The sequence below is a fragment of the Tubulanus polymorphus genome, chromosome 5, assembly GCF_964204645.1.
Source record: "Tubulanus polymorphus chromosome 5, tnTubPoly1.2, whole genome shotgun sequence".
Classification (NCBI taxonomy): Eukaryota; Metazoa; Nemertea; class Palaeonemertea; order Tubulaniformes; family Tubulanidae; genus Tubulanus; species Tubulanus polymorphus.
Window position 1 is genome coordinate 976,702 of NC_134029.1, and position 25,098 is coordinate 1,001,799.

The following is a 25,098-nucleotide window of genomic DNA, read 5'->3' on the forward strand; positions in this document are numbered from 1 at the left end:
TTTCCTTTCGTTTGCATGAAATTTGACCTATAGAAGATTTAATAGAAAGCATGTTTTATGTTTTCCCTGTTAATAAACAATTCTTCAGTGATTTTAATATTGAATGTTGTGAGTTCGCATGAATTTTCTTTTTATGGCATCAAAAATTCAAAACTAGAAACGATTTTTGAATCGAAAACGTTGAACTATTGACAGTTTGAGTCCAGAAATTCAGGCTCATTCTAGAACCATAAAACGAAATAATAGTTTTAACTGATTACGTATTCAATTAATTAATTAGAGTATTAATTGATTTAAAATGTGTGTTTTATTTATGTTTTTATCCTGCAGGTTTTTGTGGATCCGAGCGTAAGTTGTTTTTTTGTGCCTGAATCTGTTTTAAACCTCCCCCTTTCCTTCCTTTCTTCGCTTGTGGTTTTTAATCATCTTACATATTATCATTTATTCATATCGTATATTAATTGACTGGTTTGAACCTGAACTCATCTTAAACCCAGTTCTAATAACGCTAACCTACTCTAAACATTACGTTCGGCCATCTTGAATGAAGACATTATGCGACCGTATCCCGAGGCTTGATGAAAATAATTTGATTGTGACTGATTAAAGATATTTTGATGAAGGCAGAATACTGGCTGCGAGCGACTGTACAAAAATGTCTGTAGCATCCTAAATGTGCTGTGTATAGCCGATTCCTCTGATAGAAACTATCATCTGTACCTCCCTGAGATTAACTATCTGTATTCCCAATAAGTGTCATCTCACATCAGCACTTTGCTATATATTACAATGTCTTTAAATCTAAGTGAATTCACTTTAAAAACTCTCAACGGTAATAGATCTAATAGTTCAGTTATAGACTAGTCACTATTTTACACTTAATTATTACCTTACAATATAGTATAGTATTTACTGCTATAACTTAATCTTCCTCAATTACTTTTCATGTTCATGTATTAACATTATATAATTGGAGAATACTTTAGAGATGGGGAGGAGGATGAGATGATATCATGATGTATCTCGCACTATTGGTTGTGAGATATGTCTTTCATAGTTATAGAGGGGCTATATGATGTCTGCCTGTCGTTCTGTCAACAGATGCTGAAACTATTGTCATTTGAATGAATTGATTAAGCAACTCATTAATTATTCATGAATATTCAATATTCATGAAGCGTGGCGACTGGGTCACCTGCCTGTGTGGCACTCTTTACTATACTCTGTTACATTATATTATTAAATTGTACACATTTTGGTTCAGTTATTTATTTGTCTATAAATGCAATGCATGGATGGTGATGGTGCTGAGTGATAGGGGGCGACACTGTGGTTACAGAGCCTGGGTGATAGGGGGCGACACTGTAGTGACAGAGACTGGGTGATAGGGGGCGACACTGTGGTGACAGAAACTGGGTGATAGGGGGCGACACTGTGGTGACAGAAGCTGGGTGATAGGGGGCGACACTGTGGTGACAGAAGCTGGGTGATAGGGGGCGACACTGTGGTTACAGAGACTGGGTGATAGGGGGCGACACTGTGGTGACAGAAACTGGGTGATAGGGGGCGACACTGTGGTGACAGAGACTGGGTGATAGGGGGCGACACTGTGGTGAGAGACTGGGGGGTTACCGGTATAACTGATTATAGATTCAGATCACAGTGTACAGGAAGTCAGTATCCAGAGACAGGAAGTAGGTATCTATCTGGACGACTAGTTCTTACACGATGGAAATACTGATGATATTGCAACTGGTCACTGCGTGCCGGACTGATAGCCGGGCGGGTCTGACTATTTGATGGATGGGATCCAGGCATTAGTCCCCACCGAATACACACGATATATCAACTCTACCATCTATAACTGACAATTCCAGAGATTATCAACTCAAAACAGTCTCTCATCATCCACTAGGGGTTCATCAACCTCACATCCCCTCAACATCCCCTGTCTTGCCTCTATGAGAGTTGGTGAACTACAACCATGAAAGCCCCCTGAAAGGAACCTCATAAAAATGTTTGAACTGTCCCTGCAGTGAGGGGTTATATGAGGTTCTCGGACTGTGAGGGGTTAGACGAGTTTCCCATGCTCCGTCCTGTTATTGGAATTAAACTATTAAAGGTCATTATACAATTGTTTGTGTAATTAGATCATGTATGAGTACTGTGTAATAAGCTGACATGATACTGCATTGTGTAACCATGGTATTCACTGATTACAGCTGTACCTGCAGTAACAGCAGCAGCAGCAGCAGTATCTGTCAGTGTTTGTCAGTAAGGTGTGGTGTCGTTTATTGTTTGCGTGAGATGCAGAAAGAGATGAAAAAATGTTCGACATTTTTATCACATGGCAGGATCTGATGAAAGTCATCACGACGCGTGTGTCCCCCCACATCTCCCCCTCCCCACTCCCCACATCTCCCTCTCCCCCACTCCCTCCCTCTACTGACTATTATTCCACCGTAAACACTTTTTAGAGAGTGACAATATTTCATTTTCACTCTCAATGTTGCATCGCGGTTCATTGCAAATGAAATCTCACGACCAGCGCTGTCACCATGAGACCCTCTCCCTCTCTCTCTCTCTCTCTGTCTCTCTATCCTTCTCTCTCCCTCCTCTATCTCTGTCTCACGGCACAGCACTGTCTCCTTTCATCTCTCTCTCTCTGACGTAGATTTTGATATTTGTTCAGACATTGACTTCAGATATTATACAGATCTGTGTGTGAAACATCACGGCAGCAGAACTTCATTCAATTCATGTCGGAATCACGCCAGAAATTGCTTTTTGAAATATTAAAAACAAGCTGGTAAAACCTCATCAGTCATAATCCATCATAAATTTCCAACACCTCTTCCTTCTCTTTCCTCACCCCCTCACTTTCCCTCGCCTCACCTCGCTGAGCGGTGAATACAGATTCTTCTAAACATCAGTGACTGGTGCTGGTCAGAAATAGTAGATTTATATCCTGTCATTTGTATTTATGAGGAGAGTGGATGTATTGTGGAATGAGTGTTTATTGCTCCCATCTCAACTGACACATGTTTTTTCCGCTGAGAAAATGGCCTTAGAAAACATGAATCGCGCGCCACCGCTGAAGCAGTCTTCACAGTTATGCATGATTCAGTATTCTCAGCTGCAATTGAATTCATGAATTCATTTAACACTTTCTGATTAGGATCTGTGTAAGTGTGTGTCTGGGTATAAGTGAATCAATGTTATTAGTTTCAGCGAATTTCATTTAATGCTGATGTTAGCTCTGTGTATGTCTCACTGTATTCTATGATTCTATAATCATCATCGGGATTTAGGTTGAGCCAGTGACATTTACAGAAAATAATCCGCGTCAAGTAAGAAAATGAAAGTGATTAGTCTGAGTAGTACAGCGAGTACTGCTGAGCTGAGGCTTATACACACTAAAACTAATACATAGCTAACCCTAGCCTGGTCAAGTTGACTATATGCTATCCCTCGTTTGAACCTGGTCTGAGCTGACTATGCTATCTCTTGTTTGAGCCTGGTCTGAGCTGACTATGCTATCTCTTGTTTGAGCCTGGTCTTAGTTGATTATGCTAGCCCTAGCCTGGTCAAGCTGACTATACTATCCTTGGTTTAAGCTGACTATGCTATCCCTGGTTTGAGCCTGGTCCGAGTTGACGATGCCATCCTTGGTTTGAACCTGGTCTGAGCTGACTATGCTATCTCTTGTTTGAGCCTGGTCTTAGTTGATTATGCTAGCCCTAGCCTGGTCAAGCTGACTATGCTATCTCGGGGTTTGAGCCTGGTCTGAGCTGACTATGCTATCCTTGGTTTGAGCCTGGTCCGAGTTGATGATGCTATCCTTGGTTTGAGCCTGGTCTGAGCTGACTATACTATCCCTGGTTTGAGCCTGGTCCGAGTTGACGATGCTATCCTTGGTTTGAGCCTGGTCTGTGCTGACTGTGCTATCTCGGGGTTTGATCCTAGTTTGTAGTTCAGAACACACATTGTTGAAAAGCTCTTGTTGTAGAATGATTGAAAGTGATATGTTTTAAACACTTGAGTGATGAGTATGAGCTGTAGGTAGTTGTATCTCATACGCACTGTTCCGACCGTGCATCATCAGTTTTATATTGCCACTTCAATAATCACTTCGACTAATGTTTTATATGAATCCCACGACACAGTTACTCCATCTCAACGTAGAGGCTTCTCCTGTTCCTACTGCGAGGATTAGATATTCCACTAGATAGACAGTGTATTACTGTAATAATGATCGTCTATTTTGAATTGTCACGAGAATCAATCAATCAGTCTACAGTACATGACACGAGTCGCGTGAAGTTCGAACTGACAAATGCTCGGCGATAGAAGTAAAAATAGTTATTAGAGTTGAGGATGCATCTTAGAATGAGCTAAAAATCAACTCAAAACTTAAGAGATGAGAGATGATCAGAGATCTCTGCTGCTGTCTCTCGACACAGAACTTATAGAAAAAAACAACAGTTTCCGAGAGAAACCTCAATAGTTTTCAGTGATGTTGGTTTCCATACACAAGCGACTATCTGATATCAATAAAGTAAAATTTTGAAAATGGTTCAGATTTTTAAAATGGCTCATAGAATTGAGTCCAAACGTCGGATTCTCTTCTATTTTTTTTTCAACCATTTCATTATGTTTTTTTAACTACATACAGTGAGTGTTTATAGTTAACTAGGGTTCTGGTATTTCTTATGATTAACCCTTCGCAAGGTGAAAATATCTAAACGAAGTATTGTTTTTATATTTATAGTTGGTCGGTGCGCAGTTTGATTTGGAGCATAATTTCATCATCCAGGAACCGGAGAGTATCAATTATATGCTGCAATTATTGGATCATTGTAAACCAAAATTACAGGTAAAATAGATACCCTCATCCCCCCCCCAAGAAAATCTCCAAAACTGAGACTAAAATCTTAAAACTGAGATTTAGATCTCGAAGCTGGGACTTGAATATCAAAAACTGTGCCTCAAATTTAACAGAAGTGAGGATCGAATCTTATAAAAACCGGCCATAAAAGAATAATTGAATTCTGCGATAAGAATGAATAATTAGTGTCCGTGTGAAGAGGATTATTTGAGATTACGACAAAAATCTCGGAGAAAATTTCTAATCAGGGTAAAACTAAGAGGTTTATGAGAGAGTGTGACACGAGTGAGTGAGGAGAGGAAGTTTAATCCTGACAGGTGTAAAACTGATGATATTCCACTGAGCAAAATTAATTACATTCTGTTGACATCATTCTTAGATCTTCAGAGAACCCATCAGAGAACCCCCGTCGAAGAACCCGGTTGTTGTCTGAGAACATCTGCATGAAGTGACTTTGATGTTCTTTTGTTTTGACAAATTTGATTTTATTTTCTCGTGTTAAGATTAATTATGAAGTGAGTCGTTGGCGTGCTGCTGAGAGACTCTCAAATCTCCTCATGTTTTTCTCATTTAATTACAGGCTGAAATCTGGAGCGTTTTTATCGCGATATTGAGAAAAAGTAAACGTAATTCACAGGCGTGTACGGAGATCAGTCTTATAGAACAAATACTTGAACGACTAAGACACGCTGATAATGTCGTAGCAGGTACGTTTCAAGTGATCAGACACTTGTCCTCGGTGAACATGTGCCAAGCCAAAACTTACAAACTACAGTGTGAACCTGGTTTAGCCAGGAGAAACTACCGAGTTCGGTATCACCATCAGACCTGGCCAGGAGAAACTACCGAGTTCGGTATCACCATCAGGCCTGGCCAGGAGAAACTACCGATTTCGGTATCACCATCAGGCCTGGCCAGGAGAAACTACCGATTTCGGTATCACCATCAGGCCTGGCCAGGAGAAACTACCGAGTTCGGTATCACCACCAGGCCTGGCCAGGAGAAACTACCGAGTTCGGTATCACCATCAGGCCTTGCCAGGGGGAACTACCTAATCTATAGCTACTTTCCTAAAACTATTTACTAATGACTTTAATCAGTAACTTTGTAATATTGTAATATATAACAATGACGGTTCATAGCTGTATCTGAAATGATCTAAAATATTCCTTAACAGTTTAGAACCTAAGAGAAAATGAAAGTGATTCCAGTGGGTGTTCAGTGAGGTCCTGTACATTACCACTAGTGGACTAGTGGTATATGGACTGCAGGCACAAAAAAAACTCATCAAAAACATTGAAAAGACTTTATTTCCTTGGATTAAAGAGTGATATCCGATATATTGAATCCCCCAACAGATGGGGGAGTATTAAACCTCCACTGCTCCCTTCATCCATCCATTGATTGTTTACACTGATGATGTGTATTTGTAGAGTTTCGCTCAAATGGTAAAATAGTGCCTAATGATATACTAGCAAAACAAGGTATCACTTTTAAAAATGGTTGAGGTTTGATACGCTATTACTATTATAATTACTGCAGCTACTGATGATTGAATTCATTAAACACAATCAGATTCTTAATTCACACATCTGTATAATAACTTTAAGTGGCACTAACCTTCTTTTCTTTCTCATGATTCAATATCGACATTTTATCTGAACATCACATCTCAAGGTTTTTTGAGTTTCCATCTCGCGGTAGATGTTAATTATCCAAGACTTCGTTAATTCTGATAACTTATCCATGTAATAATCCATATTAATCCATGTAATAATCCACATCAATCCAATAGTCTCTGCTATAACTGCTAAATTTCTACTATTTGTTATTATTTAACAGCTTTATAATTAAATCCATTAGATCTGTTATTCCTGGGGTCAATCCAGTTGTCAGTTGTAATCTGGTCGCTGATTGGCTTAGGTCGCTCATGTGACCTAGGTTGTGACTATATGTCAGTACTCGTAGTTGCTGGTGGTCACATGACCTTCTGGCTTAGGTCAGTCCACAAGTTGGTCATTGGCAGAGGCAGGTCACATGACTTCTGTGTCACTGCTCACTGTGTTACTTATTGGGTGTGATAGGTCACATAGTCAATTGAAACTTACTATGGCCAACTAGATGAATGAAAGAATAATAATCAGATTTTATGAAATCCTGCCTGGTGCAGGGGAAGGACAATTAACTTTTTTTTGAGTCAGAGATTTTGATATCATAGATAAGCAAGCTTCCCCTCCCTTCATCAAACAGTTGATAATGAATAAACCTTTAGAAATGATTAGAGATTCTGAAATTGAGTGAGACATTGAGAGGCGATGTTCAGATAAATAAAGTTGATAATAAAACTAGTTAAAAAGCAGCAGTAGTTATTATTTTACTCCGGTGACGGTTAACACTTAAATATGTTACGCAATCTTCTCGATATTTCTATCAATAGATGATGATACTGTTTGCAGTTCTATCTCAGAGATATTCATCGAATGATAAATCGATGAATGCGATGATCTTCAAACTCTTTGCTTGTTCTATTTCGGAGTCGGTCTCTTCTAGATGGAAATGGTTTTCGATATTTCAAGTTTTTGCTCTTATAAAAGTGTTTCATCATTCTCCGTTTCTGCCGGTGACGTCAATGCTTCTAAACAAAGCCAATTTTTTATCCGTTTTAAGGCATGAATAAAAACTGGGTAGAGGAGAAATTTCCTCCTGATTAGTGGTGTAGCTGTCTGCCTCTATCTAATTGTAGTTAATGAACAACAGATCGAAAGGTCTACATAAATTGTGTCTGATTTATTGTTATTAGCTGAACTCATCAATAAGTCTGAACAATCTTTCAAATTGACAAATCAATATCCAATACAGGTATAGCTTGCACCCTGCACCCCTGCAACATGGACCCTGCATCCTCCTAGCCTGGAAGCTGCACGTTCTTAGCCCGGACCATGTTACCCTTTCGGTATGGACCGTGCACCCCCTCTCAGCCTGGACCTGCACCCGCTCAGTCCACAGGACACTTTGTATCCAATTCTGATTGTGCACACTTCACACAGCTAATGGTCAATGTCTGAGACTATTCTAATATGTCTGAGGACCTGTGCAGCTAATGAAGGCTACTTTATAATAACTAATGAGAGTTTACACTGATGATTCATGTTCCACGATGTAATTACAGTGAATAGAATAGTGTAATCAGTATGTGGCGTTTACAGCACTGAACTGTGTCGCCTCGAGTTCTACCACTTTGAATTCTGTCAGTGACACTGACTTGAAAAAATCTCTTCTTTAGTTCTCAAACAAGCGCGAAAAAAACGCTGTATTTCCGTACGAGACTAAAATCAGTATCGCACTGGTGGACTAGTAACGGACTTAGTAACGAGTGTGATTATTGCGGTGATAGGTAATTGATGGCACGTCTTACGTAGTGAGGAGGGTCTCATAAAACATTCAATGGTCCAGTGATCAGCTAATGATCTCAATCATCATCATCATTTATACCGTTTAACTGCCCTTCGTCAGTGAGATCATTCACATCAGTTCTTAACCTTACACGACAAAAAATCAATGCTCATTTCTTTACAGAAAAGAAAAGTTCCTCTCTCCCTCGTGTCTCTCACCCTCACTCCCTCATCTCTCTCTTCCTCTACCTCACTCTCTCCCTCGCGTCGCAAGAAAATGTCGTCGACATATTTCAGATATCTGTGTATCAGCGGTCGGTTGTAATACTGTATTGTATAGAACTAGCAGGAAAGAGGATTAATTTCATCTCGTCCAATATTGATAATATCTTTATTAATCGATTGATTATTATTTATTGATTGATTATTATGATACGTAATTCCCGCATGACGCGTGGTCAGGTATATCATCAACGCTGAACACAATCTCAGATATATCAAATTAATTATCACAAATATCGTCTCATGATTTCATCTCCGTCTATGAATAATCATATTTGTTTAGATTAAGAAAAGTTAGAAATCTGATATTAGTGATATATTAATCTGTGTCCATCTTAGTTTTATATTCAATCTAACAACTTAAGAGTAGTATTCAGATTTAAGCCCTCTTTTGGACTTTATTCAGACTATGCTCCAACTGAGTCCTGGTCTCATGCCCCAACTGAGTCCTGGTATCATTGTGCTTATAAATAGGAAAAGGAAAAGTGATTTATCAGTTGATAGTTTATTAAGAATTGCTAAGTGTTGATCGATGAACCTGCAACTGCTGGTACTGCTGTTGCTGCTGTAGCTGGTGCTGATATTGGTTGTCGATATATTGATACAGGATAAGTGGTTTCTATCCTGAAAAACGTTTTAAATCAACATCGGTTTTTTATCTATCCGAAATTATAGATACTTTCATTGAGAATATCATCAGGGGAAAAACAGATAATCTTTAAGATATCCGATATCTCTCTCTCTCCTCTCTGTCTCTCCTTTCAAAATTCTATTTCTCTTCCCTCTGTCTCTCTTTCCTCTCTCCGCGGTTCTCATACTGTATCCTATCATGAGACTTGTTTCTGAATTGCGTGTATGACAGTAGTTGTGGTTGCCGGGGGTAATGGTTGCTATGTTGGCTGGTTGCTATGATAATGCAGTTATGATGGATTCGAGCTATTAATGTGTAATTCATGTTATAAATGATGAATCTGAATAATATGCCCTGGAGCAACGCGTAAAAAGACTCTGTTAAATTCTGCTGATTCTATTATGAATGATGCATTACGTGTCTATAGCTAGCTGGCTGCAAGTCTCTGCCCAAAACCACAATTTAACTCATCAACACAAATCAAAGTCCAGAATAGATCAATTTACCTTCAAATTTATGCAATGTACCCTTACAATGATTCTTGGTAGATAGAAAAAATGTTCCCTATTTTTTCAATACACTTTACTAAAATGTTTGTGACCGTGTAATGATGATGTATGTTATTATTGTATTGTAGATTTGTTGATTGAAATGCTCGGAGTTCTGGCTAGTTACAGCATAACAGTCAAAGAATTAAAACTGCTATTTAATCTGCTCAAAGCTCGTCAGGGTAAATGGGTAAGTCTCTCGATCACTGTTGTTGAATTTAGCCTTCAACCTATTGAGCATCTATCACGGTGCATGTCCCCATTGTGATTAAGGCTAGAGACCCAGATATGAATCTAACTCAGCTACCACCATGAACCCTGGATTGAGAAGAGCCAGTGAACAAAAGCTACCACTCGGCTGCCTCTCAGCTACCACTCAGCCACTTCATCTCTCTCACTAGCTACCGACATGAAGTCAATCAATTATTGTACATCCTGACTAAATGCCAGACCAAGTTGCAAAATAATGACTTGATTTATCACCAGTCTTAGACCATCTCGATTCTATAGCCAATCAAACAACTTGAGACCAGTCTAAGACCAACTTAGTTCTATAGCCAATCTAACAACTTAAGACCAGTCTAAGGTGGTCTTAGTTCTATAGCCAATCTAACTACTTAAGTGTGTACCCCTGACCCATGGTTGTTTCTGATATTTGATTTGTTGTGGTTCTGTTTATTACATTTCAGCCTCGTCATTCAGTGAAACTGTTATCAGTGTTAAAACAGATGCCTCAGAGACATGGTCCCGATGAATTCTTCAGTTTCCCCGGAACGAAGGGTTCGGCGATCGCTCTGCCACCTATTGCTAAATGGCCGTATCAGAACGGTTGGACATTCAGTACGTGGATCAGATTAGATCCAGCATCAGGTGTTACCATTGACAGAGATAAACCTTATCTATTCTGGTAAGTATTTCATGTCCAATCTGGTCCAACATGTCCAACCTGTCCAACCAGATCCTCATAATGATGTTATTTTTGTTCTAGTTTTCGGACAAGTAAAGGTATCGGATATTCAGGACATTTTTTGGGCAACGCCCTCGTGATCACGGCAATGAAAATCAAAGGCAAAGGATTTCAACACTGCGTCAAATTTGACTTTCAACCGAGAAAGGTAATAAATTCTTAGATCAGAAATTTGCCTAAAATTTTACTAAAAAATAATCATGATTTATTTGAATTTTTGAAGTATAAACTGATCGTCGTAGGCAACTATATTGATTGAATTAGGGTTGTTACGGAGAGAGAATATTCTAGACTCGGTTAACCTACACAGTACTACCCATACAGGGTGGCCACTTACAGGGGAACCAGGGAAAAGTCAGGAATCACATATAAAACAGTTTCCGCCGTCGATGTCTTACATATTTGACTGTGTTTATTGATTGGATTTTTAGCAGATCAAGTCAGTGAAAACAACGCGTATGTCAGGGAATAATCGGGGGGAAAGCAAGTCTAATAAAAGTGGCCATCCCGTCACAGTTACTGATTTGACTGGTTATTGTGGCTTCTGTACATCTTTGTATTTCAATAAGAATCTAAATGCATGTGAGAACTGTTGGAACTGGGTTCTAGTTGCAGTCAGTCGGACCACATGACACACAGACGCCAAATTATGATGAAAATTATCTGATATATTTTCAGCAAATGTTTTCTATCAATCATAATTTCTATAAATTGAACCCCGGATGATCTGAATTTCTGTAATTCTTCTGTCATACATCTACCCATTAATTATACTCTTCATTGCTCTATAATTGTATAATAATAATCATAATAGATAATAATAATACCGTATGATGATGACTTTGATATAATTTACGTCATAAATATTTTTCAGTTGCGTCAATCTATAGATAAAAATGATGTTGTTTGTTAATAAAATTGAAATTCACTATATACAAATTTAGAAGAAGATTAGAAACAAAATTTGTTTACTCTTTCTAGAAACCAACATCAGGTGTGGATAAATACATACATTTTCTCAATTAACTGGTTCCCCAGTAGTTCATAGAGTCCTCCACGTATTTCCTCATACCTGATGATGGTTTAAAATAGAGATGAGTTTGAAACGTTGCGTCTATTAATTCTTGATTTACTATGAATAAATGTTGTATTTCTAGTGGTATATGGTATCAATAGTATTTGTATACAATCGTTGGTCTAAAAGTGAATTACGATGTTACGTTGATGGACAACTCGTTTCTTTCACTGATATGACCTGGTTAGTCAGTACCAATGATGTAAGTATCGCTCACCCATCGCCGTAGCTGACCCACATAAACTTACCAAGTCAAAATATATCCTTAGAAATAAATGACTGATGTTAAGATATTAGAATAGCTATACCAACATCATGTAGAATGGAAACTTGGAAGTCGTAACTGTTTCGTCACTGGCTCCAGATGTATATTGCCCTTAGATGTTTCTAGTGTCGTTATATGACATCATCCTCTCCCCCAGCAGGGATTCAAACCTGATGGCATCGAGCCTCATTCCCTCTCCAGGTAGGGATTCGAACCGGTATGGTATCGAGTATCAGCTATCCCTGTTGGGGGAGGATGATACAACACATCCCTCAGAAAAAAGTCTACTATAACAACAGTTCTTTATCTCCCGTCACCCCCTCTCTCTTCTCTCTGTTGTCATTGTTTTGATGTGATTTGTTTTTCAGCCGTTTGATAAATGTTATATCGGAGCGTCGCCGGAGAATGAAGTTGATAATATATTCTGTGGTCAGATGTCTACGATTTACGGATTCAGTGAAGCTCTGAATCAGAATCAGATCAGTGCCATGTTTCAACTAGGACCCGGTTATAAAGTGAGTAAAAGCAACAAACTCACAACTGTAAAACTCGCAGCTGATGTAGAAATTAAAGAGACAGTTGATAATGATAAACAAATACCGGTGCAATAGATGAGAAGCTATAAAAAGTCAGATGCGCATTAATGTGACAGCTACCGGTAGCTATTATCAGCTACTAATGTAATCTGATGCGTTGATTAATGAATGAATGAGTGATTTGTAAATACGATTATAAAACGATTCGTTTGTTTTATTCTATTTTCTCAGTGTCAATATCGTAATGAAAATGAGAGCATCGCGTTAGTCGGAGAACAACAGCGTAAAATCCTCTACGACGGAAAATTAACTAATTCCATCATGTTTATGTACAACCCAATAGCCTGTGATAGTCAGCTATGCCTGGAGTCGTCCCCCAAAGGCAATCAGTCGATATTCATACATTCACCGCATTCACTCATGTTACAGGTTAGTTCATATCCTCTTCTTGTTTTCACCCTCGAGAGATTTTAATTTGTATTCTTGCTTTTGTCTCATGTTTCGTTTTGTTATATGTGGGCAGTTTCACGTGAGGATGTTGAAATTGGAAATTTTCATGTGCTGAGATATTGAGCAAGCGTTCCTTCATCATAAAACCCCATTCAAAGTGTCTTATAGTTTCAGATAGATTGAGATACACTTTGAGATTGAGATACACTTTGAGATTGAGATACACTTTGAGATTGAGATAGACTTTAAGATTTTGAAATACTTTACTCTTCACAGTTACTTATACAATTCAAGATATTGAGATATTTTACTCTGACAGTGTCTTACAGCTTGAGATACAGTTATGTAATATCGATATACAGTTTTATGATATTGAGATGCAGTTTTGAGATACAGTTATTAGATAATGAGATCTTGAGATACAGTTTTGAGATGTTCAGATAAAATGTTCATTCATCAATAACGAGTTGATAATGAACAAGTGAAATATCGCACAAACCGATAACAGCAGAACGCGTGCATGAAAGAGAAAGAGAGAGAAGACATTCAGTCAATATCTGTTCTCTTTATCTGTTTGATTAAATTGATATCTCTATTGAATTGTTTGTTATGAAAATCTTCCCTGTTGTTTTCATTGACTGATGAAATAATAAGATTTTTATGTTTTGTTTTTTCAGGATGTAAAAGCTATAGTTACCCATTCCATCCATAGTACCCTACATTCCCTCGGAGGAATACAGGTTTTATTTCCACTGTTTGGTCAGTTAGATTGTGTCCATGAAACTGCAGACGGAAACAATGAATTAGTTGACTACACTATCTGGTACGTAGATATCATAAAACCCAAACGGAACCCAGTTTCACAATCATAACCACCCTAGAAAAACAGGATTCTTACAGATCATAGAATTCTGCTTCTCTTCTTGAAAATCATGGATAATTCAGGGAATTTAAATTTTTGGTGTCTTGTTCTTGCTGGTGGCGAGTGACACAAGGAACTTCTTGATAATAAAAAGCCCCTACTGAGGATATAATCGGGGATTTTTTATCATGGGTCAGGGAAATCTGTAAGAATCTTGAGACTCGTTGTATGGTAAACGGTTAATCTAGAACCAAAATAAGTGCATAGACTGGTCAAAAAAGTCATGACTATGTAACTAACTCCTTTCTGTATAACTGTTTTAGCTTCAACGTTTGAATGAGAACTTGCCTTAAATAAATGTTCTATCCTGTTTCTTCGTGGTCTATCATGCTCTAAATATTTTGATATTTTTCTCACTATTTTCAGCTCTACATTGATGAGTTTGCTTTGTGATTTATTGGAAAGTTCAACTACAATTCAACAGCAATTACTTCAAAATAAAGGATTCCTTGTCATCAGTCATTTACTGGAAAAAGTGCGTTCATTTCGGATTTGTAAATGATGATACTTTGTTCAACATTCTGATGATTATGTTTCTGTTTTTCAGTCATCAAGAGAACACATTACTGAAGATGTTTTAAATGCGTTCCTCAAATTGACGAAGTACCTCGTGTGTTTAGTGACCGGAGCTCCTTTACTTAAACATCTGTTCGATCATATATTGTTTAATCCGTCTCTGTGGATCTATACCCCTGTTGAGGTAAGAAGAATACACTTAGCTTAAGTCAGATCTATTGACTTGAGAGTGATATCTGAGTTGGATGATACAGTAGACTCCGCTCAAGTCTGATCTTTTGATTTGAGAGTGATATCTGAGTTGGATGATACAGTAGACTCCGCTCAAGTCTGATCTTTTGACTTGAGAGTGATATCTGAGTTTGATGGTACAGTAGACTCCGCTCAAGTCTGATCTTTTGACTTGAGAGTGATATCTGAGTTTGATGGTACAGTAGACTCCGCTCAAGTCTGATCTTTTGACTTGAGAGTGATATCTGAGTTTGATGGTACAGTAGACTCCGCTCAAGTCTGATATTTTGACTTGAGAGTGATATCTGAGTTTGATGGTACAGTAGACTCAGCTCAAGTCTGATCTTTTGGCTTGAGAGTGATATCTGAGTTTGATGGTACAGTAGACTCCGCTCAAGTCTGATCTTTTGACTTGAGAGTGATATCCGAGTTGGATGGTACAGTAGACTCCGCTCAAGTCTGATCTTTTGACTTGAGAGTGATATCTGAGTTGGATGGTACAGTAGACTCCGCTCAAGTCTGATATTTTGACTTGAGAGTGATATCTGAGTTGGATGATACAGTAGACTCCGCTCAAGTCTGATCTTTTGACTTGAGAGTGATATCTGAGTTGGATGGTACAGTAGACTCCGCTCAAGTCTGATCTTTTGACTTGAGAGTGATATCTGAGTTGGATGATACAGTAGACTCCGCTCAAGTCTGATCTTTTGACTTGAGAGTGATATCTGAGTTGGATGGTACAGTAGACTCCGCTCAAGTCAGATCTTTTGATTTGAGAGTGATATCTGAGTTGGATGATACAGTAGACTCCGCTCAAGTCTGATCTTTTGATTTGAGAGTGATATCTGAGTTGGATGATACAGTAGACTCCGCTCAAGTCTGATCTTTTGATTTGAGAGTGATATCTGAGTTGGATGATACAGTAGACTCCGCTCAAGTCTGATCTTTTGACTTGAGAGTGATATCTGAGTTGGATGGTACAGTAGACTCCGCTCAAGTCTCTGATCTTTTGACTTGACATTGATATCTGAGTTGGATGGTACAGTAGACTCCGCTCAAGTCTGATCTTTTGACTTGAGAGTGATATCTGAGTTGGATGGTACAGTAGACTCCGCTCAAGTCTCTGATCTTTTGACTTGACATTGATATCTGAGTTGGATGGTACAGTAGACTCCGCTCAAGTCTCTGATCTTTTGACTTGACATTGATATCTGAGTTGGATGGTACAGTACACTCCGCTCGAGTCTGATCTTTTGACTTGAGAGTGATATCTGAGTTGGATGGTACAGTAGACTCCGCTCAAGTCTGATCTTTTGACTTGACATTGATATCTGAGTTGGATGGTACAGTAGACTCCGCTCGAGTCTGATCTTTTGACTTGAGAGTGATATCTGAGTTGGATGGTACAGTAGACTCCGCTCAAGTCTGATCTTTTGACTTGACATTGATATCTGAGTTGGATGGTACAGTAGACTCCGCTCAAGTCTCTGATCTTTTGACTTGACATCGATATCTGAGTTGGATGGTACAGTAGACTCCGCTCAAGTCTGATCTTTTGACTTGACATTGATATCTGAGTTGGATGGTACAGTAGACTCCGCTCGAGTCTGATCATTTGACTTGAGAGTGATATCTGAGTTGGATGGTACAGTAGACTCCGCTCAAGTCTGGTCTTTTGACTTGAGAGTGATATCTGAGTTGGATGGTACAGTAGACTCCGCTCGAGTCTGATCTTTTGACTTGAGAGTGATATCTGAGTTGGATGATACAGTAGACTCCGCTCGAGTCTGATCTTTTGATTTGAGAGTGATATCTGAGTTGGATGATACAGTAGACTCCGCTCAAGTCTGATCTTTTGACTTGAGAGTGATATCTGAGTTGGATGGTACAGTAGACTCCGCTCAAGTCTCTGATCTTTTGACTTGACATTGATATCTGAGTTGGATGGTACAGTAGACTCCGCTCAAGTCTCTGATCTTTTGACTTGACATTGATATCTGAGTTGGATGGTACAGTAGACTCCGCTCAAGTCTGATCTTTTGACTTGACATTGATATCTGAGTTGGATGGTACAGTAGACTCCGCTCGAGTCTGATCTTTTGACTTGAGAGTGATATCTGAGTTGGATGGTACAGTAGACTCCGCTCAAGTCTGATCTTTTGACTTGACATTGATATCTGAGTTGGATGGTACAGTAGACTCCGCTCGAGTCTGATCTTTTGACTTGAGAGTGATATCTGAGTTGGATGGTACAGTAGACTCCGCTCGAGTCTGATCTTTTGACTTGAGAGTGATATCTGAGTTGGATGGTACAGTAGACTCCGCTCAAGTCTGATCTTTTGACTTGACATTGATATCTGAGTTGGATGGTACAGTAGACTCCGCTCGAGTCTGATCTTTTGACTTGACATTGATATCTGAGTTAGATGATGCAGTAAACAGAGTCTGATCTTTTGCCTTAATGCTACCGTTATCTGTTTATTACTTGTAGGTTCAGAATAAGTTATACGCATACCTAGCCACTGATTTCATCGCTGATGCTCAGATTTATACAAACATACGCCGCGTTAGTGCTGTATTACAGACTATGCATTCCCTCAAATATTACTACTGGGTCATCAATCCTAAAGATAGAAGTGGTATTACCCCTAAAGGCTGTGGTAAGTCTTTTATTCAGGAATAATAATATAATATAATATTTATTTATCAATATATGTACAAGATCTTTATAATGATTTAATGAACATTGAGCTACATAATTGAAGGGAATACTGAGTATTCTTGAAGATTTCTAGTATTAGGATGTAGTTGAAATGTTGATTGAAATTTTAGCTCAACAAAACACAGGTATTTATATTAACGTGATCTAAATATTCATTGTTGATATAATTTCAGACGCCCCTCGACCACCGAAAGATCAAATCATGGCAATTCGCAGTCACATGTTAGCGTATATTAAACAATTGATATTACGAGGTCACGGTATCCATGACGATGAACTACAAAGCATTCTCAACTTTCTGACGACTATGCACGAAGTGAGTTCAATTAAAAATGTTGGTCAGGTGTGGACAATCAGTTTTTGAAAGTGTGCTGATAAAATGTCCAATATTTTTAGTTCATTTTCAATCAAAAATTGCTCAGGTTCTGATAGATTGTGGATTGATTATTATATGAAGAATGGGATATTTTTTTTGCTCATGAGTTTGATGTTTCTATTTCTCTGTTTATTTAGGATGATAACCTTCAGGATGTGTTACACTTTCTCACTACTCTAATGGCTGAACATCCGGCTTCAATGGTTCCTGCTTACGATCGCAAAACTGGTGTCAGGTAAAATATTACTGATATTCTGGAAACTTTCACCGAGTGATTACTATGTTCAACCTGATTAAGTCATTATCTGATAAGTCGTCACGTTACTGAAGTCCTAGCTCTAGGAAACCTTTTTGGACCTCATTCTTAAAAGTAGTCTTATGTTTTGGTAGTTAGTATAACGTATAGGATGTTGTTGATATTTCAGAACGGTGTATAAACTGTTAGCGTCTGCCAATGAATCTATTCGTATTTCATCGTTGAAATTACTCGGGTTTTTCCTGATGCGTTCGACTCATAAACGTAAACACGATTCGATGGGACCTCAGAATCTGTTCTCTCTCATCTCTGAACGATTGATGTTGAATACTAATAAACTATCGATGGCTACGTATAACGTACTGTTTGAGGTAAGTGTCAATCCCTGTCTCTCTCTCTCATCTCCTCTCTCACTCCTCCCCCTCTCTCCCCGTCCCTCTCTCACTCATCACTCCTCCCCTCTCTCCTCTCACTCCCCGTCCCTCTCTCACTCTCTCCTCTCACTCCTCCCCCTCTCTCCCCGTCCCTCTCTCACTCATCACTCCTACCCTCTCTTTCACTCCCCATCCCTCTCTCTCTTGTTCCCTGTCTCCTCTCTCCTCTCACTCCTCCCCCTCTCTCCCCGTCCCTCTCTCACTCATCACTCCTACCCTCTCTTTCACTCCCCGTCCCTCTCTCTCTTGTTCCCTGTCTCCTCTCTCCTCTCACTCCTCCCCCTCTCTCCCCGTCCCTCTCTCACTCTCATCACTCCTCCCCTCTCTCCTCTCACTCCCCGTCCCTCTCGCTCCCTCACTCCTTCGCTCTCTCCTCTCTCACTCCCCGTCCCTCTCTCTCTCCTCTCACTCCTCCCCTTTCTCACACCCCATGCCTCTGTCGATCCCCCTTCTCTCTCACTCCTCCCCCTCTCTCCCCTTTTCTCTCTCACTCATCACTCCTACCCTCTCTTTCACTCCCTGTCCCTCTCTCTTGTTCCCTGTCTCCTCCCCTCTCACTCCCTGTCCCTCTCTCTCTCCCTCCCTCTCTCCACTAGTCTCACTCCCCGTCCCTCTCTCACTCCCTCTCTCTCACTCCCCGTCCCTCTCTCCTCTCACTCCTCCCCCTCTCCCCGTCCCTCTCTCACTCTCTTCTCTTGCTGTGGTTAGGTTTCTATAGGTTTAACCTACTGTTATATTGTATTTGTAGGTTCTTACTGAGAGAATGACGAATAGAGTTTATTTTGACAAACATCCAGAACCGGAATCAAATTATAAACTAGAAAATCCGAGTAAGTTTTTCATTTGTCTGTCGAAATGCATGGATGGGTTCAGGGCTGCAGATTAGCATATACATATATTCTAGTGATGGGCAAGTTTTGATTGATCGTATTCTGGTTTAAGAATAACAATTCCGAATTACAAATTCTCTACCGGCCGCAGGTTTATAGATTATGCTATTCCAGAATAGGTAGAGCATATCCACGCACCTGAAGAGAATTCTAGAATCAGTAGAGACCAATCAAAACCTGCCTTAGTCTCATTGAAGTTGTTTAAAAATCTGAAAATGCTATATTTATTTTTTGCGCAGTGATACTGAAAGTAATCGCGACATTAATTCGTCAATCGGTTCAAGACGTCGAAGTTCTCGAAGTGAAGAAACTGTTTCTGTCCGATTTAACGATTCTGTGTAACAACAATCGCGAGAATCGACGAACCGTTTTACAGATGTCCGTCTGGCAGGATTGGTTGTTTACGATGGCGTATATTTACCCGCGAGACGAAGAGCAGAAGAGAATTACTGAAATGGTGATGTCTTTATTCAGAATGTTGTTACATCACGCTATTAAATACGAGTACGGAGGATGGAGAGTTTGGATCGATACTCTCGCTATTCTTCACTCTAAGGTACAAACAGCGCTTTATTTCATCAGCTAAAAACATTATAGAAATGTTACTAAGATTCTCGAGTTAGTTACTCAAAACATCATTAGAGATTACTGGCCGATAAATATCATGATAACATTGCAATTTCAATTGCCACTATATCTATTATCCACTAGTTAACTTAAAAGAGCTTTTTGAGCGACTGCAGCCCCTGCCCAGCAAAACACATGAAATGGACTTTCACAATATGAAATACATTTCAACTTTGTATAGATGGATAATGTTATATACATAACATTGACCCTCAAGCACACAGGCTACATGATGCGAGCACTGCTTAATATACTCAGAAATTGAGACAAAGAGATAGCATTACCCTTCATTTCACTGAATGAATTCATTACACATGTAACTACTTTTACTCAAAGATTTAGAGCTATCAATCCTCAAAAACTGCCTGAAAGCTTGATAATAAAAAGCCATGAAATCAAGCTCAAAACCGCATTTTAATTTACTGATATGAGTCTCTGTATTTCTAAACAGTTACTGTATGTTTCATGTTTCGTGTTTCATGTTTAGGTGGCTTATGAAGATTTTAAGATACACATGGCAGCGATGTATCAACAGTACGAGAAACAAAGAGTGGATACAATCAGTGATCCGAGTATCAGAGATCAGTATCCGGTGAATACGATATCAGCAGCTTCACAGAACGCTGAAGATGAACTCAATCGTCCAATACCTAAAAGCACTGTTACAGTTACTGAAATATCTGAAGGTAAGCTACAAATCAGGGAACAGTCAGGGAAATCTTTTGAGATTGTTCGATTGCGCGTGAAATCAAGCAGTTTCTGTCTATGTTGTACATATTTGACTGTGTTAATTGATTGGATTCCCAGCAGATCAAGTCAGGGAAAATGACATACGTGTCAGGAAATAGTCAGGGGAATAGCAAGTTAAATAAAAGTGGCAACCATTACTATTACCTCTCTTCCCTAAACCTCTCCTTTTCCCCTACACTGGACTATTTATTAGGAATGGTCAAAAGCTAAATAAAGTTGAAAATTTTATGTTTTTATGTTGTAGAACCAGTTGAAACTAGTCCAAAGAGTTCATCAGCAGCAGCAGCAGCAGCAGCATCTGAATCTCATGACGATCACAGCAACGAAACATCATCATCAGCTGATCAACAATCATCGTCATTGACAACCGCCGAGAAAACAGTCGACACGTCGAAAATGAATGGCAGTATCTCGAGTGAGAGTCCGGAGAAAGATTCCGGAGTCGACTCCGAGATTATCGATTTCATGAAGGATATCGTGGATTCAGTCGTGAAGGGAGTGGAAGGGAAAGTGGAAGAGGTCGGACAGGGAGAACGGGTGGAACCGGTGGAACAAACGCAACATACAAAAATAGAATCAAATCATGTTGAAGAGAAACATGAATTAGTGAACGGTTTCTCCTCACCTGCCACAGCTGCTACTGCTAATAAACCGAACAGTTTATCATTTACATCATCATCAACCTCATCATCGTCACCGGCAGCGACGAACACGAGCAGACGCTCGACGAGTTTCCACGAATCGACCGCGGAAATCACTCGCGATAACTTCACTCGCAGTCGCTCGCACGGCAGTTTCAGACAGGGTCAAGGTCGTCAGATATTCAGTCCGGGACCGAGGGCGCCACCGTTCAGGATACCAGAGTTTCGTTGGTCGTATTTACATCAGAAACTGCTGTCAGATTTATTATTCTCTATAGAAACGGACGTTCAAGTGTGGAAAAGGTAAATATCGGGAGCATGTTGCACCCCAGTCATAGTTCTGTAGCCAATCTGACTAACAGTATTCTTAAGATTCAAGACCACTCTTGGTCTTATGTCATGACTATGCAAATGAGCCAGGAAGCCTGTTCTACAGTTCAGGCTCATCAGAAATGATCTAATTTGAACTGACAACCTGTGGAACTGGGTAGATAGTGGTTCTAAATTCCAAAATCATGTGACCTCTATTTAATTGAAAATTAATCTGTGAAAATAAGTTTGGATTTGATTCACTACTGTAACCGATCTGAGGACTGCGCAGTAGAGAATAAGTGACTATTGTAATATTTGTTTGTTTTGATATTTCAGCCACAGTACGAAGACTGTGATAGATTTTGTGAATGCTACTGAGAATCACGTGTTCGTAGTCAATGTAATACACATGGTTTCACAATTATCCGATAACCTCGTTACGGCGTGTGGAGGTTTACTACCTCTATTAGCTGCGGCTACATCACCCAGTGTAAGTAACTCACTTAAAATAAGCACAATCTTTAGCTGAGCTAGCTAATGATAATCTTCAGTCTTACCACGGAGAGTTTCTAATCCAGTATTGATTTTCCTAAACCGGAATTGAAACCTGCCTAGATACAGTAAACCATACGTAAGTCGGATGTTTTGGAACTGGAAGATTTTCTCCAATGAAGAAAAATTCCATCTTTGAGAAAGTGCGATTTCCAAACTTATGAATAAAAACGATGGCTTAAAAAAGAAACGAAGCTTACAATCTTTGTACCAGCACGGCCCTTGCACATCTAAACCTTCTTCTATGTGAAGTCATAGATCTATTCTAGTGTGTTTTTCCCTGACGATATTTCAGATGTTTTTTGAATCGTTTGTTGTTTAATGTTACAGTGCGAGTTGGATATGTTAGAGTCTAGTCAAGGTCTATCGATAGAACAGGCTGTATCGTTCCTACAACGCATCATGAATCTTACCGACGTGCTAGTGTTCGCTAGTTCTACGAACTTCGGTGAACTGGAACAGGAGAAGAACATGTCGAGCGGTGGAATATTACGTCAATGTTTACGTCTTGTCTGCACGTGCGCCGTTAGAAACTGTCTCGAATGTCGTCATCGTCACCTGATTAAAACTCCGATGGCGACTCCGACTCATCCGAGACGCGAATCCCGTAGCAACAGTCTGATTCAATCGTTAATTGTTGGAACGCAACCAACGTCTAAGGTACAGGACTTACATGTATGTATAAGATATTCTATTTTCTCGGTGTTGGCTTTAAATGTTGCCCGTCTGTCTACGATTAGTGCATGTGATCCTCAGGTACTGTATTTAACAAATCCACGTCCCATTAATAACAGTTGGTCCTTTCTATCAAATAGAACTTAACCTCTTAAAATCTCAACGCTTAACAGTCATCAACACTTCACCAAGTCACCAGGGTACAGGCAGCAGATTGCCCGATGGGTTGTAGGTTGCAGGCTGCAGATTGTCTGATGTGTTGCTGGTTCCAGGCTGCAGATTGTCTGATGTGTTGCAGGTTGCAGGCTGCAGATTGTCCGATGGGTTGCAGGTTGTAGGCTGCTGATTATCTGAAGGGCTGCAAGTTACAGGCAGCAGATTGTCTGATGAGTTGCTGGTTCCAGGCTGCACATTGATACCTACATTAGTAGAGTGTTGAACGCTCTCCCTATAGTTTAACTGCACTTGTGTCAAATGAAATTAGATGGCACCAACATCACTTCTCTATATTGACTTCAAATCATTTTCATTTCTATTTACTTCATTTCCACTTGTATTTCACTCTATTTGTAGTAATATCTGATACTAATTTGTTATTTATTTCTAGGTTTCAGTTACACATGTTTCCCACTCATTCTCATTCAATGTTTGCATGATCCTTCTGTTGTAACAATCGGCGCAATTTATCCGTTATTTTGAGTTTGAATTGTATCGATTCTGATCGACCGTATTTCAATCTGTTTATTTTAGAATATCGTCGATAATCTCGGCAATCAGAATTCTCCGATTAAAGATATGGAGCGTTTGCTTCAGGATATGGATATTAATCGTTTAAGAGCCGTTGTTTACAGGGATGTGGTGAGTACTGCTGTGTTTATTTACATCTCCCCACAGAAAATCAGGAAAAACCTTGAAATTTCAGGATAATATTTCACAATTTTGAAATATTTGGGAATTTGATAGATTTTCATTTGATTTGGGAAATTCATTTTGCTCTTCACGCATCATAGTTCTGGGTTGTCATATTCTTGTCCAAGGGTAACTTTCTTCTGAAATCTTTCTTGAAAATCACCTTTATCAAACAGTCATCAATAATATGTTGATATCCCTGTAGTATAATGATACATTCACTTTTATGAAAATATTTTTCTAAATTCACCCATGAAATACTTGAAATATTTCTTATTGGGGCCGGTTTCACTATGAATGTTAAAACTTTGGTTTTAGGAGGAAACGAAACAAGCTCAATTCTTGGCGTTGGCTATTGTGTATTTCGTATCTGTTTTAATGGTATCGAAATATCGGGATATTCTCGAACCACCTAGTCCAGTGGCGACACCTAGCAGCACTCCGGCCAGACAACGAGCAGCAGTCCAGGATGGTGATCCTGATTATAGTGGTAAGAACTGTTTGTGGCGTGTCTGTCTCAGTGATTTGATGGTGTCCAGTAAAACCTGCATGATCAGTCGGCATCTTTTTGCTTATTGCAATAACTTTGATAAATGAATTTATTCCTCTTTTGGATTTGTTTATTCTGCTTGAATGGTTTCATCTGTTTTATATCATTTATGTCATATTTTTACATGAGACATACGGCTTTGTGTAAAGTAGTTGTTGATAGATGTAGTAGATGTATATAGCAAGGTTTGAGGTATATAGTATTTTATTGGTTGTGGTAGATGCTGCTGCTGCTGCATCTGGTGCTGCATGCAAAATTGTTGTCTGTTCCATTTCAAATATATTTAGATCAATATTCTTCATGTTCGTATTCATTTGAACGTTCTTTTCATTCGAACATTCATCAGATTCATCTCAATGAAAAGTTCATCTAATTTGAATGTTTCATCCAGTTAACATTCCTAACTCCATCTCATTGAAATGTTCATTTCATTTGAACGCTTCGATACTAACAGCCTTCTCTCTCTCTCTATCTCTCTGTGTTTGCTGCTTGGATTAGTTGGTAGAGGGAGCTCTCGTATAAGAACGAGTAGCCGTCAGGAAGTCCTCGTTGTTGAGGATGACGGCGGAAGTATTCTCGCTCATATGTCCGGCGCTAATCATGAAATACTCGTTAAACCAAAACCAAATAAAAAAGGTGGGTCCATTTAATATCATGTTTAAATGGATTTGATGTAGTCAATCTTACAGTAACAGTTTCTT

At 39.3% G+C, this 25,098-nt stretch overlaps 1 protein-coding gene across 1 annotated transcript in view; it reads left to right on the forward strand.

The window, feature by feature from the left end:
* The window catches only part of LOC141905415 (neurobeachin-like), a 67,334-nt gene that overhangs the window by 6,156 nt on the left and 36,080 nt on the right, over window positions 1-25,098 (forward strand). Inside the window, exons 2-26 of the mRNA XM_074794272.1 lie at window positions 331-348; window positions 4,772-4,876; window positions 5,469-5,595; window positions 9,831-9,931; window positions 10,431-10,648; window positions 10,730-10,856; window positions 11,866-11,985; window positions 12,417-12,563; window positions 12,816-13,013; window positions 13,712-13,857; window positions 14,323-14,431; window positions 14,504-14,656; window positions 17,195-17,363; window positions 17,599-17,741; window positions 17,939-18,036; window positions 18,227-18,428; window positions 19,240-19,321; window positions 19,621-19,937; window positions 20,496-20,694; window positions 21,003-21,702; window positions 22,048-22,201; window positions 22,594-22,923; window positions 23,689-23,796; window positions 24,166-24,337; window positions 24,896-25,033. Coding sequence (XP_074650373.1) covers window positions 331-348; window positions 4,772-4,876; window positions 5,469-5,595; window positions 9,831-9,931; window positions 10,431-10,648; window positions 10,730-10,856; window positions 11,866-11,985; window positions 12,417-12,563; window positions 12,816-13,013; window positions 13,712-13,857; window positions 14,323-14,431; window positions 14,504-14,656; window positions 17,195-17,363; window positions 17,599-17,741; window positions 17,939-18,036; window positions 18,227-18,428; window positions 19,240-19,321; window positions 19,621-19,937; window positions 20,496-20,694; window positions 21,003-21,702; window positions 22,048-22,201; window positions 22,594-22,923; window positions 23,689-23,796; window positions 24,166-24,337; window positions 24,896-25,033 — 4,381 coding nt within the window. The remainder of the gene's footprint in view (window positions 1-330; window positions 349-4,771; window positions 4,877-5,468; window positions 5,596-9,830; window positions 9,932-10,430; window positions 10,649-10,729; window positions 10,857-11,865; window positions 11,986-12,416; window positions 12,564-12,815; window positions 13,014-13,711; window positions 13,858-14,322; window positions 14,432-14,503; window positions 14,657-17,194; window positions 17,364-17,598; window positions 17,742-17,938; window positions 18,037-18,226; window positions 18,429-19,239; window positions 19,322-19,620; window positions 19,938-20,495; window positions 20,695-21,002; window positions 21,703-22,047; window positions 22,202-22,593; window positions 22,924-23,688; window positions 23,797-24,165; window positions 24,338-24,895; window positions 25,034-25,098) is intronic.